The following is a 14610-nucleotide window of genomic DNA, read 5'->3' on the forward strand; positions in this document are numbered from 1 at the left end:
GGGATTCTGTGTATTTGTATGGTCAGGTTGACAGACCACGGGTAACAGGTGACATGTGTGTGTGTGTGTGTGTGTGTGTGTGTGTGTGTGTGTGTGTGTTTGTGTATGTCAGGTATCTCTCCCCTCATTTCCTGTCTGGTATGATGTCATGGTAACATGTTATGGCAGATGTGAGGACCAGCTGGAGTCTGTACAGACTGAAGTGAATGGAACACAGCATCAGGCCACTATGAGACAACACACTCTCATTAAGGACAGGAGGACACATGTCAAAATGCCATGGCTAAAGGAATCTTTATGCATCTGTATGCTTCAGCATGACCACACCAGTAGGGTAGGGAACGCTTCGTTTTTTCCTAGTACAAACCCGTAATCTCTGAAAAACCCTAGGATGTACTATACACTGAAAAGCATGTTATTACATTAATATACGGTGGATTAATGATACTTGTGTAACAACAGCTGTTTCATTTTCCATCAGTTGTCCTGTCATGTTTATGCAATTATTTCTCCATCTGATGATGGTGACCATGGCGATGGAGTACAAACATGCCCTCCCTCTTAGTCTTGTGTACAAAAGGTCAGAACTCTGTGGCCTTAGCTAAATGCGCGCTGTCTAAGCATTTTCATTGTGTCATCAAAGCTGGCCTAACTCCCTTTGAAGCAACAGTGGGTTTAGGAGGGCGCAGGGGAGCTTTGGGAAGGTTGCTGTGGCGGGAGGGAGTGGAGCTAGGAGTGGCCAGAGCCTGTGGGGTCATTCACCGGCCCTCAGTCAAACTGGAATAGCACCCCAGTAAATTACTAACTAAAGTAATAAAAGGTAAAGACTGATCTATTTTCATGACTTGAAGACCTGACTGTCAATACCAATAGTATGAGTATGATTTACGATAGTTAAAAAAGTGTTCAGTTGCTCCTAGCTGTGAGAGAAAGGGCTAGTGATAAACCAACAAACCAACAAAATGACAAACCTGATGTCCTCAGTCTTGTCGTCCCCAAGATAGTTGGAGTCTGTCCTTCGGCCTCGATGGAAGTCTGGGAAACACAGGCCTCCATCTCTCCTGCTGTAGTACTGGCAGAACTCATCCACATCTGCCTGGAAAAGCTCTGCAACACACAGACCCACACACACGTGAGACAGGTAACACACATAAACCCCCTCACACTCACACACAGACTCACACACACACGTGACACAGGTAACACACATAAACCCACTCACACTCACACAAAGACCCACACACATGAGACAGGTAACACACATAAACCCCCTCACACTCACACACAGACCCACACACATGAGACAAGTATCACACATAAACCCACTCACACTCACACACAGACCCACACACATAAGACAAGTATCACACATAAACCCACTCACACACAGACCCACACACATGACACAGGTATCACATATAACCCCCCTCACACTCACACACAGCACATTTGATGGCCTTTTCCACTTCATAAAATCAAACAAAAATGGACTACTTATTATGTGTATATGTGTGTGATATAATTATAGTACATTATAGTAGTATCACTTCTACACTAAGAAAGAAATGGTATTTATGTGTACTAAATATTAGCTCGTAAAATGGAAAGACTCTGTTGATACATAATTTATAAACTTAATTAATGAAATGAGCAACAATTTGTAACATAGAGCATATAGTCTAAATTATATATAAAGTTTAAATTATATATCACTGAAATTTTAAAGGTCACTTGATCTGGACTAACTTCCCCTTTTTTGTTCCAGTTGTTTTCTTGAACTATGTGTGTGATTGTGTGTGTGCCTGTAGACTACTGTGTGTGGGCATTTATGGCTGCATACTAGTGTGAGATTCTAATATGGAAGCCAATCATTTCATTAAGAGCAAGGAATCCAAACATTCCCAACTGCAAATAAAAGCTGCTGGCCGTCCAGTGTTAACTGATAGTCTTATCCACTCTAGAGTTGGAACTCCTGGGAAGCGCCTCCCTTATTGCTTTTGGAATGGCTGTGTGAAACTCTCCTAAGACAGGGAGCTTCAGTATCACTTGCAGGACACTGAGAAATCCTCCCTTTGGGAGCCAGCAGACAGACAACATTATTCTAGAGTTTCTAGGAACGGCCTTTCTCCCTGTGACTGGCTCTGGCGGAGGACAGGGCAAAGCCTCCAGGGGGAAAGCATTAGTGGAGGATCTTGAAAGGCTGGCACGACCTAAAAACAACCCTGCTGCTATCGTTTCCCCTATTTCCCCCCGGCTGAACCCTCAGAGGGGGAAAAGAGCAAACACGCTGGTGATGGAAACACAAACACAGTACACCATCCTGCCTTTCATCTGTTCACACAGGCACACACACACACACACACACACACACACACACAAAATGTCACAACCATACTAACTGTAGATGATAGGATATCCTATTGAAGCATCAAAATAAGAACCAGGAGATCAAACACAAATGCCCATATGGAAACACACACACACACACACACACACACACACACAGGCATGCGTGCATACACACACAGACACACAGAAGCACACTCTGGGGTCATACCACCCACCTTCAAGTCATCCTTGGTTATTTTAACCCTGCGTGTACCACTGACTGTGACTGAGCCAACTGCTTCATCCATTCTCTAAGCCTCCACATGCCAACTATTTCCTTTAGCGCCATCAGGGGGGTTGTGCGAAATGCAAATCATAGAGCACAGTGAGCTATCTGAGGCTGCAGGTGACATATAAAACATGGCGATGGACATTAGAGGGCCAAAGAACGGTCACTCCGGTGGTACTGTAAGTGGAGGGATTCATGAGGGCATAACAGGGGAGGGGTGGTTGAACTGCTGAAGGACATTTGAAGCATCCAGTAAATGCTACTGTTCTCCCTCCCATCTACACTCTGCCAAACTGGGCCAAAAAGAGGCCATTTCGGCCCCAGCAGTGGCGCGACTGGCTGGGGCACCTGCACCGTACGCTGGCGACCCGGGTTCGATTCCCGCCCCGTGGTTCTTTCCGGATCCCACCCCGACTTTCTCTCCCACTCACTTCCTGTCAATCTCCACTATCCTATCTAATTAAAGGCATAAAAAGCCCAAAAAATATACTTAAATTTTTTTAAAAAAAAATCCGTTGCCACAGATTACCTTGAGAACAGAAAATGACCAGTACATTGCAAAGGTTTCTTTCAGAACGTTTTCTTTTAAAAAGCTTTTAAAATCCATATTCCCTAACAGCGTTGTCCAAATCTGGTCATTCTAGACAAACACACAGTATGGCAAGACCAAGAATTAGCACAGCGAGCCCAGTTTTTCAGCACCTCTTCAAACTCACAGTTTTATTGCACTGCCGAGAGAATAGTGAGAGAGAGAGAGAGAGAAAAAAAGAGAACGAGTGAGATGAAAACAGAGAGAGAAAGAGAGAGAGAGAGAGAAAGAGAGAGAGAGAGAACGCTCTGGCCACATCCCCAGCACTAACATTATACTTCCATCTGGTTATCTTCCAAAGCAACCTGGGTGGCCACCCAAAGCACTTGACATCTTGATGCACTTCAGCAGTTTTACATATACACAACCTTTGTAGAAAAATAAATGTGTCATTCGTCACCACATATGCTGATTTGGAGGGTGGGGGTGGGTTAGGGAGGGGGCTCCTGTTTTCTTGCTCTATCTCTGAGACTTTACTGCGGTTAGCTCACTTACTGTATGGCTGCTGTTTCTTCTTTCTTTCTCTCTCTGTCTTCCTGTCTGTCTGCATCTCTCTCTTTCTCTCTCTCTTTCTCTCTCTCTTTCTCTCTCTCTCTCTCATGCTCTTCTTATATCCTCCTGCTAGGCTTAGATCACCTTAGAACCTGCAGCAGTGAATCATGTGAATCATGGACACTCTCTTGTGGAATGTGTGCGAGTGTTTGATTTGGGGTGGCCCTTTGCATCCTCCCACTGATGTGCTGTGTGTTTGTGCATCTCCGCTGATGTAATCTGCAGCCACGCTCCGCTCAACCTGGCCTCACTGCATTCTGACACCATCATCTGGAATGTGTGCTCCAGCGCCACAAGCATCACAGTCCACACGGGGGGCGGTCGTCGCTTCCCTTAGCCTTTGTTCCTTGTCCAACGGAAGTGATGATTGTCATTTGCTTGCAGTTTAGTTCAAATTGTGTATTGTAGAGGATTGTGAGTTTGTGAATGCTGTTTTTAAATCATAGCCACCCACTCTGTCCTCCACTACACTGATTTGCCAAGTGTACAGGAATATGGAATGTTTGTTTTGTGTTTACAGATTGTGATTGTATGTATGTATAGGAGTGCCTAAAATGTTTGAAATGCTTCAGCTCAAAGAATTGTGCAGAATACCTTGTTCATGACCTCACTGGAAAATTCTAGCCTGGCTAGCGCCACCACTTCTTAATGAGACGTGGTCTGGGAACCAAACGTTCATTTTCTCGTATTTGAAAAAAATGCCCAGATCCGTTTATTGGGTGCCACGGATGTCTATCAAATGCGTCTGTATTAGCTCATCATCGTCTCGCTTTCCCCCCTGTTCTGTGATTGGTTCCCTATCTCAGGCGAAAATTTTGCTCCATGGTCTCCAGGCTGCCTTAGCAGCGTGAATCAAATCGCGCGCAATGCAGCATGGGAACACCCAGGCTAGGAAAATTCATCTTGTGAGGAAATATTCTAAATGCAATAACACAGGTGGAGTCCACAAGACAAGAACTGGGGGGAAGACAAATTCCCATTGTTTCTTCCTCTGAAGAGAAGCCAGTCCAAATGATGAAGACAGATGCAAATATTTAGAAAGTCAGGAAAGTGCAGGTCTGGAGCTGGCTTCACCTGCTGCCAGGAGGCATCTCTGCCTCCACTACCAAGCATTCTCACAGACTGATTTGTGAAGAGGAAAGCAAAAACCCGCCCTGGAATGGCAAAGCTGAACTACTTAACCAATTCATTAAATACAATTGCCTCATTAGAGCTTGCCAGCATCTACCAGCCATCAATCTGTCTGTGTGTGTATGTGTGTGTGTGTGTGTGTGTGTGTGTATGTGTGTGTGTGTGTGTATGTGTGTGTATGTGTGTGTGTGTGTATGTGTGTGTGTGTGTATGTGTGTGTGTGTGTGTGTGTGTGTGTGTGTGTGTGTATGTGTGTATGCATTGTGTATGTGTGTAAAAATTACATTTAAAGCAAGAAAGAATGCAGAATAGTGTGAGATGACCCATGTATAAGACCAGTTCATGCTAGAGTGTGTATGTGATGTGTGTGATGAGCTCTGGTGAGCTCTAATCCTCCCATGCTCCTCATGCTCTCACTGATCCAGTCGCACACCATCTTGTGTTTACCTGGAACGTGTCCTCTGCAGGTGTAGTAGAACTCCCTGCAGTAGTCGTGGCACAGCAGGGGCAGGTCTGGCTCTCGGGTGGGCACAGCGGCAGCTCCGTGGGGGGCGTGGAACAGCATCTGGGCGTGGGGCGAGCAGCGGGCACACCTCAGCTCCTCCAGCAGCCGGGAGCACTCCGTGTTGTTGGTGGAGAAGGTCTGCGTCGTCAGGACCACAGACAAAAGCATATGAGATGCATGCTACAAGCAGTATTTTTGGAAACGTCCAACTGCTGTCAAGTTAGAGGCACCTGACACCACATTTACTTCAGAGACACCAAGGTTGTGGGGTTTTATCAATGCTTTACGAACCATTGCACACTTCCATTCTTCTTAAATAAAAAGTAAAGCCTAAATTCAGTATGAATGTTTTGGGAAAAATTGGCCACCCAAATAAGGATTCGTGCAAATGTTCCTCAGTCACTAAAAAAGGAAACCTAGTGATTATGGCTGAGAAAATGAGTGGGATTATTTACATAAGAAATTAGCTGTAATAAAATAACAATGTAATCTGTCTTTATCCCATCTTTCACCCCAGCACTCGCACACACACACACACACACACACACGCCACCATCCCCCCAGCCATGTGCTGTGGCCACTGCTGCCTGTGGAGGCTGGCCAGCCACTCTGTGTGAGGTCCATGTGTAAACATCCATTTCCAGATAGACAGGCCCATCGCTCCCCACTATGCTATCAACAAATTAGCAGTCTGTCCAAGTCAATTAGCCCAACAGAGCTCTGAGATGGACGCCCACTACTCCACCCCCACCCCCCCCCCACACACACACACACACACATGCACAACCACAACACCACACATACATCCAACCTGCAGCAACTGAGATGCAGGGAATTAACACCTCCTCATAGGGCCACCCAGAAGAATCTACGTCCCTCAACATACCAGCCTGGGGGCTACTGAAATGATACCAACACACACACACACACACACACACACACACACACACACACACGCACACACACACACACACACACACACACACACACACAAGCCCTGATAGTTCTATAAAGATGAAGTGACCACCTTCATCATGGAGGAGGATGGCTTGAATAGTGCTAATCCTGAGAGCAAAGCATAACATGGTGTGCTATGGGACTTGTTGTTGCTTATTCATAGGGAGTAAAGATCAGACGTTCCCCTGTTCCTGCCCTATGGTCTGTCCCCAGCCTCTCTGTGAGATGGTGGGCCTCCCCTCCCGGTGGTGGTAAATTGCCCATTGAGCTGGTGTGCCGTGGACTGGCACATGAGCTGTGGAGAGCAGCATTTGTGCCCTCTCAGCCATGCCCTGTGCCCATATGTTGCTGGGATGGGCTCCAATGTTGCCATCACCCACCTTCAGAACAAGAGGGCCGTTGTTGTGTTGTGAGGGGAAAAAATACTCCTCAAAAGCAGCACACCAGCCTAATTCTTTCTCTCTCTTCTGCCTCCTTCTCTGGTACTGGATATGAATCTTGTTTGATCTCAAGTAATGGAAAAAAAGGAAAGGCAATGAAGTGCAAATGTGACTTTTAAGGTACTCTGTTGAACATGTTCACAGAATATGTTCTCCGTGCTCTCTACTAAACAGAAATGTACAGGCACTACAGTTAAAGGCAGATTAAAAGGGAGACTGAAGGGATCTATGTAATTTCTATAGAGGTTGTGGATTAGATGAAAGAACCCAAGAAAGGAACATCTCCCCATTAATCCAACATGACTGATATTCCCTGACAAGAATTTCAGAACCAACTCTTGTAACCCTGATGTAAAACATGGAGAGGACGTGCTTACCAGCTAACATGTTCACACATCTGGAGCACAATCAAGCTTCTGACCACCCTTAGATATGTTTTTGGATATTTGATGTTGTACAAGCTAATGGATGTTAAGATAAGAGCTAAGACCAGTTAAAACCACCTTCCAGTCTATGCTGGTTTTCAGCAGGGGAACCATAGCATTTTTCCCCTGAAGCCAACAGTACAAAGTGGCAGCCTTCTTGAGAACTATGGGTGGCCATTCAGTTCAACAAAAAAAAACATGAGACAAACAGAACTCGTTTCTTAACTGACAATCATAGGAGAAAATAACATTGCATCACTTTGTGCATGTGTGAGAGTGGATGAGAGTGAGTGAGTGAGAGGATGCAAGTGTTAAAAGAGAAGTGATGGAATGGAACAAGACAACAGCATGTAGAACTGAAATACATATAAATTCCATTCGATTCATCTCTTTACAGAGCAACATAAAGTAAAATAGTTAATGAGACAGGGAGAGAGGAGGCCGATAAATCCTCGCTACTCTCTGCACTCGGGTGTTAAACAGCTTAACCCAAACGCTTTGGCTCCTCTGGGAGTGTAGGAGGGAGGGAAGGGGGGTGTCACACTACCACACCGAACACGCTCTAAAGGCGATAACACCAAGGCTGAATGATGTTCTCCGGCTGCTCCCATTAGTGAAACCAACAAACACAATGGTGTTGTTGTTATTCTTTTGCCATAAGCAAAAAGCCTCCGTGTGTGGCCAATGGAGTGAGGGGGAGGGTGGGGGGGATAGAAGTCGACTCCCTTTTTGTTCTATTGAGTCCTTATTATTTTCGTATTTGCATGACTTGATCAAATTAAATCAAGTAATATGTTGACCATCCTACGTATCCATATAGGCTAATTATACATCCGATTATTCTCTAGGCCTACACAACTTTTCGTCCGCTATAGACTACTCAATACCTGCAGATCTTTATTTCAGTAGCCATTATAGCCTATCACAACTGCTATTTTAGGCTACATGCTTCTTTTTGGTTGCAATAGTAGGTTATGATTCCCACTAAAAAAAGTACGTTTACAACACGCGTCTCAATACCTTGTGCATGTACTTCCATACGATTCACGTGGAAGCTGGTGGACCAAGCATTTGGCTACATGTTCACCAAGTCACACCTGAGTAGTGTTCCGGTCAGGCGCAACTGCTCACAGTAAATCCACCGATAACCATGGTAACACGGGCACGCACTGGGCACGCTCAGTAAGAGACTACTACCTTGTTTTTATCTTTCATGTGTCATAGCCTGTGCTACAGCTCCCATGTGTAGCGCTCACAGGGGGCGGGGGTGTAATGTATGTAGGCTACAGCATGAGGTCAAGTAGGGGAAACATTCGGACAACAACATGTGCGAACACATTTGCCCAGAACATGCATTCAAGCCTGTCTGTAGTCATCTACTTTCCAGCGACATGAAACTGAACCTGTTAAGCAAGCATGCATCAGGATGGTTGAAATATCAGGATAATAGTGCAAAACCACAGTTTTTACGTTGAAAATGACATCGAGACTCAAATGTAGGCAACATACCCTGGCATCGCGCCGGTGAAGTATTTGAAAAGCAGCTCTCCGGTTGGGGCAACAGGACACGCGAGGGTAGAGCCTGTGGCAAACCTCGCTGCCGCTGCCGCTGTCCAGTGACAGTTTTCTGTCTCTCTTCTTCAAGCGCTTCGGTAGGCTTCCATCGTAACATCTCCTCCTTCTTGGACTAATTTCTCCTTTTTCTCCACCGAATTTCGTGTCTCCGCATTCCCACACATTGGCCGCAATAGCCAACACAAGTACGATTTTCAAATGCTTCATGTTCAGATAAATGCAGCGCCAAAGCGCGACTGATTAATAATTATCCAATCCCTCCAACTGCGAATATCCAGCGGATAGTATAGCCTATAAATGCTATATTAAGAGCCTCTTTTTACACGTTCAGGCGAGAGGTAATTGCCAAATAATTTAGAAGGGTACACTATACACATGGATGAATCTATAACCTATTAAATATTCAGAAACATTGAAGACTGTTATGCATGTAGAATAAATTAATTCAAGTGCTGGTTATGACGACATAACTCATTATCTTTTGAAGCCTAATAAAAGAAAACAATAATAAAAGTGTAAAAAAAGCACAACTAGAAGATATACAGGAATCCTAATAGATCTCCTTTCCCATTAGATAGACTCCGTTTCTGCGCAGTGGTTGGTGTAGTAAGTAGCTTATATTATAGCAAAACAAAAAGTAGTACGAAGTTGTCTCTGTCTCACTAGCTCTTCGGGCCACTCACATGTTTCTCGGTGCTCTTTCCTCCTGCTTTTTAACCAGCGCGCGCGATGACGTCATTGTGCGTCGAGAGCGCGCTTAAGCTCCGTGTCGTCTGCTCCTCTTAGGGGTGAGGAATTACCTGTCAGTTCGAGATGGCTGTAATTGTGTGTGTGTGTGTGTGTGTGTGTGTGTGTGTGTGTGTGTGTGTGTGTGTGTGTGTGCGTGTGCTTGTGCTTACTCATTTATGTTTTGCTACAAAGACCAGGTGATACGTGGTTAAGCTGGAAAAAGCGTATGCGTATAGATAAGATGTAGCCTATGTGTAGGATTTGACATGACATATAAAAGATGGCTTATATTATAGCAATATCTCTTGTTCATATTATGAAGATATAGCGTATGTGATTTCTGTTTTCTTTTCTCTTTTTTCTTTCTTTCTTTAATGTTCAAATACACTTCAAAAAGGGGACCAGGAGCCTACTTGAAGGATGGTTGGATTAATTGAAAAGAAGCCATACTGCCCTCTGTGTCGCTGGATGCGAGTATGCAAGGTATGCTCATTTCTCACAGGGCATTCAGATAAGGCTCAGCCAAATGCTGGACAAGTAGTCTTTCATTCTCTCATCTTTTGAGAGATTACCAGATTGCAGGCCCATGGGGGAATGTCCTTGGCAATTAAAACACTCTCTCTCACACACACACATACAACACACAGATACACACACACACACACACACACACACACACACACACACACACACACACACACACACACACACACACACACACAGACACACACACACACACACTCACACACACATGCTAAGGGAGAGAGAGGGAGAGGGTGGGAGAGAGAGAGAAAAAAGGAGAAGGCTGAACTTGAACATTACCTCAGAACCGCACCTGTTCTTCTTTGGGGGTCTGCTGTTGACCAGAGCTCATTTCTGTTATCTGCTCTGGAATCCACAATCCAGGAATCCAGAGTGATTTGACTGTGAACAATTATGGAAATGGTTGATTCACTAGCAGGGGGGGGGGGGGGGGGGGGTGATGATGATGATGATGCCCGATTTGACCCAACTCCTTTCCCTCCCTCCTCCTCTCTTAGTGGTTATCCTTTCAGCATTTACTAATGTCAGGTTAAAAGGAAAATGTTGAGCCAGGTCTTGTGTTACGGTAAGTCCAGCAGAGCTAAAGGAGGACACAGAGCTAAATAAACAGAGGGAGGGCTTTAGTGTGGATGCTGTGAGCGGAGCGGCCGGGCTGGGCATAGCGGAGCGGAGGGGAGTGAGGAGGAACATGTGGGTCACAGCTGTGGAGGCAGCACTGCATCTGCTGAGGGAGCTCCAGAAGCCCGTGGGTAAATGGCTGAGAGACACACCACAGACTTGTGGCTAATGTTAAAGCTAATGGTGTGTACCCTGCTCTGTGACAAGAAGAACTGCTTACATACTCCAGGCACTCACAGCGGCTGGTATGGACATCACATCAGCCGGTGGCTCATCCCAGCGAGAGCTGAGGTACCGGTACTACTGTGGATGTCGCACACTGAGTCTGTCCTCATGCACAACTTAGAAATAGGAACTGCTGAAGGAGTGACCTTATTGGCTGCATTTGAAATGAAAGGAGAATGCAATTTTAGACTCCAAAGGATACTCAGTGTGCATTATGGTTTGCAAAGTCAGAAGGGGGAATCCCTGGTCACCTGATATAGTTGTGCTCTTCAGCAATTGCAGGGTTGCACCACCATGAAGAAAGTCTTGTGGCGTCCCTGAAGCCTGCCTAGCTGGTCTGACCACACATGAGTCCAGCAATATCACACCCTGCAGAGGCCATTGGTAGGCATGTGGATAGCCCCCCTTCATTAACAGCAGCATTTAAAGTGATCTTTTTTGTATTTGGTGGGGGAGGAGGTATTTGAGGGGGTAACAGACTCCTGTCAACGGCCTGCCAGTCACACCTCTCTCCCTTGCCCTGCCACCATTTGTGAGCCCTGCTCCACGACTCCTCTCCTCTCATGGAGGACACAATGAGGTCCACTCATGGGATTCCAATTCATTACTATGGGCAGTGGTAGTGTAGTGGTAGTGTAGTGGTAGTGCAGTGGTAGTGCAGTGGTAGTGTAGTGGTAGTGTAGTGATAGTGTAGTGGTAGTGTAGTGATAGTGTAGTGGTAGTGTAGTGATAGTGTAGTGATAGTGTAGTGGTTGGAGCTGGGCTAGCGTGCAGTAGCCTGAAAGTTGTCGGTTCAATTCCCGGCTTCCACCGCTGTGCCCTTGAGCAAGGCACTTAACCCCAAGTTGCTCCGGGGACAATGTAATCCCTTGTAATATAGCTGACATATGTAAGTCACTTTGGTCAAGAAGTGTCTGCTAAATGTAATGTGCCAAAAGCGATGAGCTCTCTTCTAATGAAAGAGAATGAGATTGGAAAGGCCAATGTTGTGATTTCCACTTCTTTCCACAACTGTAAACGCTGATTACGCTGTGGTGCTGGGTTCAGCGCTTAGGAAAGACACCTGCCAAATCATTGTCAATTGCAGTCTTTAGACACTACTGTCATTCTACAGCCATGAGCCTCATTCACACCCTTACTCTATCACCCTTGTGCTACATTGATTGGAACACAAGGTATCAAGGCGTCACTCACAAGGTTGGGTAGAGTAGGCTATTTCGTAAATAGGCTTAGGTAGAGTATTTTATAGATATGAGGCTCTGAAATACAGTTTCCCGACTTCCCCAAGTTACATTTGCTTTTCACTTACTATTTTAATGGCCTCAGTTGTAAATCTGTACACTGTCACACTGTGCTCTTTCCCTGCTTGCTCTATCTGAGTATCATAAATGACTCAAACCAACTGAACAGAGGAGTTCTGTGCATTTTCGGGAAAGTAACTGAATGGCAGTCTATTTGCTCTGAATTGACTGAATTGGACTGAACTGAACCTTAACTAAAGTACATGCTGTGATCTTTCTGATCTCTTGGGTTTGATCACATGTAGCCTACCCTTGATTACATCTTCTCAAACCCTGGAGAAGTGAACAGGCAGATGGATGTTTTTCCCCCCATTCTAATGATTTGTAAATGGCTTCCAGGGGTTGCTCAAATCAGGCTTTGACCCCCAAACATCTCTGATGTGTATGTATGTGCCTCACATGTGTGCAAATTGCGGCTTCATTACAGCTCTTTTGCATCACTGGGGAAAAGGAGGAGGAGGCAGCAAGTGCGGTCTGGTGTGGGCAGCGTCGATGGTGGTCTCTCTCTCTGATGGCCAGCCCTCTAGTACCCCACACTCAGCCCATCTGTCACAACTTGGCCTCACAGTCTCCTTTGCATCAGGTAGGCTTCAGCCTCTGATGGACTCTAAGTACCCTTGTGTGATCCAAATCAGTGGAAATGATTTTTTTGACCATCAGCAGCCCCCCGCCTGCCCTCCTCCCGGCCTCCCCCCCCCCCCCCCCCCGCTCTCCTCTCTTGGCCATGTGCTCATAACAAATGAATGAACAGAACACAAACACCGTGAGGAGAACACACAGTCGGCTCTGCTCTGCTCCTCACTCCTCTGTGTGGCCCTACTGAGGACAGCAAGTGAAATATGCCGAGGGAGACCATAACTCACTGCCTTGACTTGTCACTTGACTGAATTTTTAAAATAATGTTTGAGCCACCCTATCAGCAATGTTGCTGACGCAGGGGCTATCTAAGCAATGTCTGTAATGTTTTAAGCAGCTCTGGTCTCACCTATTAACTATGGAGCCTAGTTTATGCACTAAATTCTTATTTGAGTCAGTTTCAGTGGATGTCTCTGTAAACATCCACCTATCATTTCAGAAGAGTTCTCTGAAGTGTTGCTTTATCCTTGCATATATATTTAACTTTCATCGTTCAAACAAAAGGACTGAAACTAGATTCAGCCAGATTAGTCAGGAAAGAGCTTATTTAGATTTGGGAAGGTGAAATTCATTTGACGTCTGTTATTTTGAAAAGGCAACCCCTTCCAGGTTGTTCTCTGTCACGGCGGTACAGTGCTGGAGGTTTGTGAGACACTTGTGGAGTGGACAGAGGATTCAGTCATACCAAGAAATTAATTTAAAAAAGGCACCCATGAATCATAAACAACATAGCCGTTATGATTCTAGTCAGGCAACAGGTGAGGTCATTTGGCTCCCATGACAGAGAGACAGGGAAGGTCATTAGAGCTAGTTTAGAATTCGTCACAAACGTCTGGGCACTAACAGTTAACAAAAAATGTGTTGGTTGAATAGAGGTGTTGTAGACAATTGTTCACTATTTGTATATATTTATGTATGTACGACCAAGGGAAAAGCAATACATATCCACAGTGTGTTTTGGGCATGGCAGGTGTGGTTGGTGTACAGTAGAGTACAGTACGCTTCTGTCTTCACAGAAAGGTAAGAGTCGTCTGGCACTCTTTTGATGTTTTTGTTCCTTGGAAAGTATATTTGGTTCCTTGGAAAGCAGGATGTGTGTTATGTTTCCTGGACATGGCACCCCAGAGTCTGTTAATATCTTTGACATAAAAGTGAACATTTCCCTTTGTGATGGATCTGATTACTGAAGCACTAAGTCATTTTTGTAATGGGCTTCTCTCTCCGTGCCAGGATGTTTTCCTTGCAGCCCTGTTCACCCAGAGGAAGGTGGGCCCACACCAGAGCCGACCGCAGTGCTGTTGTTTGAGTGGGGATTTTGATGCCACCCAGGCTAAGATGCACACCATCATCCATTTTTATGTTTGTCTATACAGCCCACGGAAAATATTCGGTTGTTGCTATGATGCCACAGATAGCATAAAGCAAAGCACAAGTGCCACCACCCTTGAGAGTGTGTTTAGTTTTCCCTGCATGTTTGTGTGTGTGTGTGTGTGTGTGTGTGTGTGTGTGTGAATGTACCCTTGTTATGAAGTGTTTGTGCAATTACAAAATGTTATTGACGACCCCTGAGGCCTCACTATTTGTGGGCCTGTTACTCATCAGGCTTCACCACCAACTAACATAATCCATCAATTAGTCATGCACATCTGGGTATTAGTCAGGTCTCCATGTCTTGCCCCAACCCGTAAGGTTCTCATTAGCTGATGGGTGACGCTGCTGTCAGGGTGTTCCTCCGCATCAGTCAGCCCCCTCGACTGCAGTGAGAGA

General features: G+C 45.4%; 1 protein-coding gene across 1 annotated transcript in view; it reads right to left on the bottom strand.

Moving 5' to 3' along the window:
* The window catches only part of LOC121698889 (hedgehog interacting protein), a 34755-nt gene extending 25293 nt beyond the window's left edge, over window positions 1-9462 (bottom strand). The window contains exons 1-3 of the mRNA XM_042081427.1: window positions 8726-9462; window positions 5337-5532; window positions 972-1107 (exon numbers count right to left, since the gene is read on the bottom strand). Of these exons, the coding sequence (XP_041937361.1) occupies window positions 972-1107; window positions 5337-5532; window positions 8726-8998 (605 nt within the window). The 5' untranslated portion in view covers window positions 8999-9462. The remainder of the gene's footprint in view (window positions 1-971; window positions 1108-5336; window positions 5533-8725) is intronic.
* Between the last annotated feature and the right edge of the window lie 5148 nt (window positions 9463-14610).

This window comes from Alosa sapidissima, chromosome 1, assembly GCF_018492685.1.
Source record: "Alosa sapidissima isolate fAloSap1 chromosome 1, fAloSap1.pri, whole genome shotgun sequence".
Classification (NCBI taxonomy): domain Eukaryota; kingdom Metazoa; phylum Chordata; class Actinopteri; order Clupeiformes; family Clupeidae; genus Alosa; species Alosa sapidissima.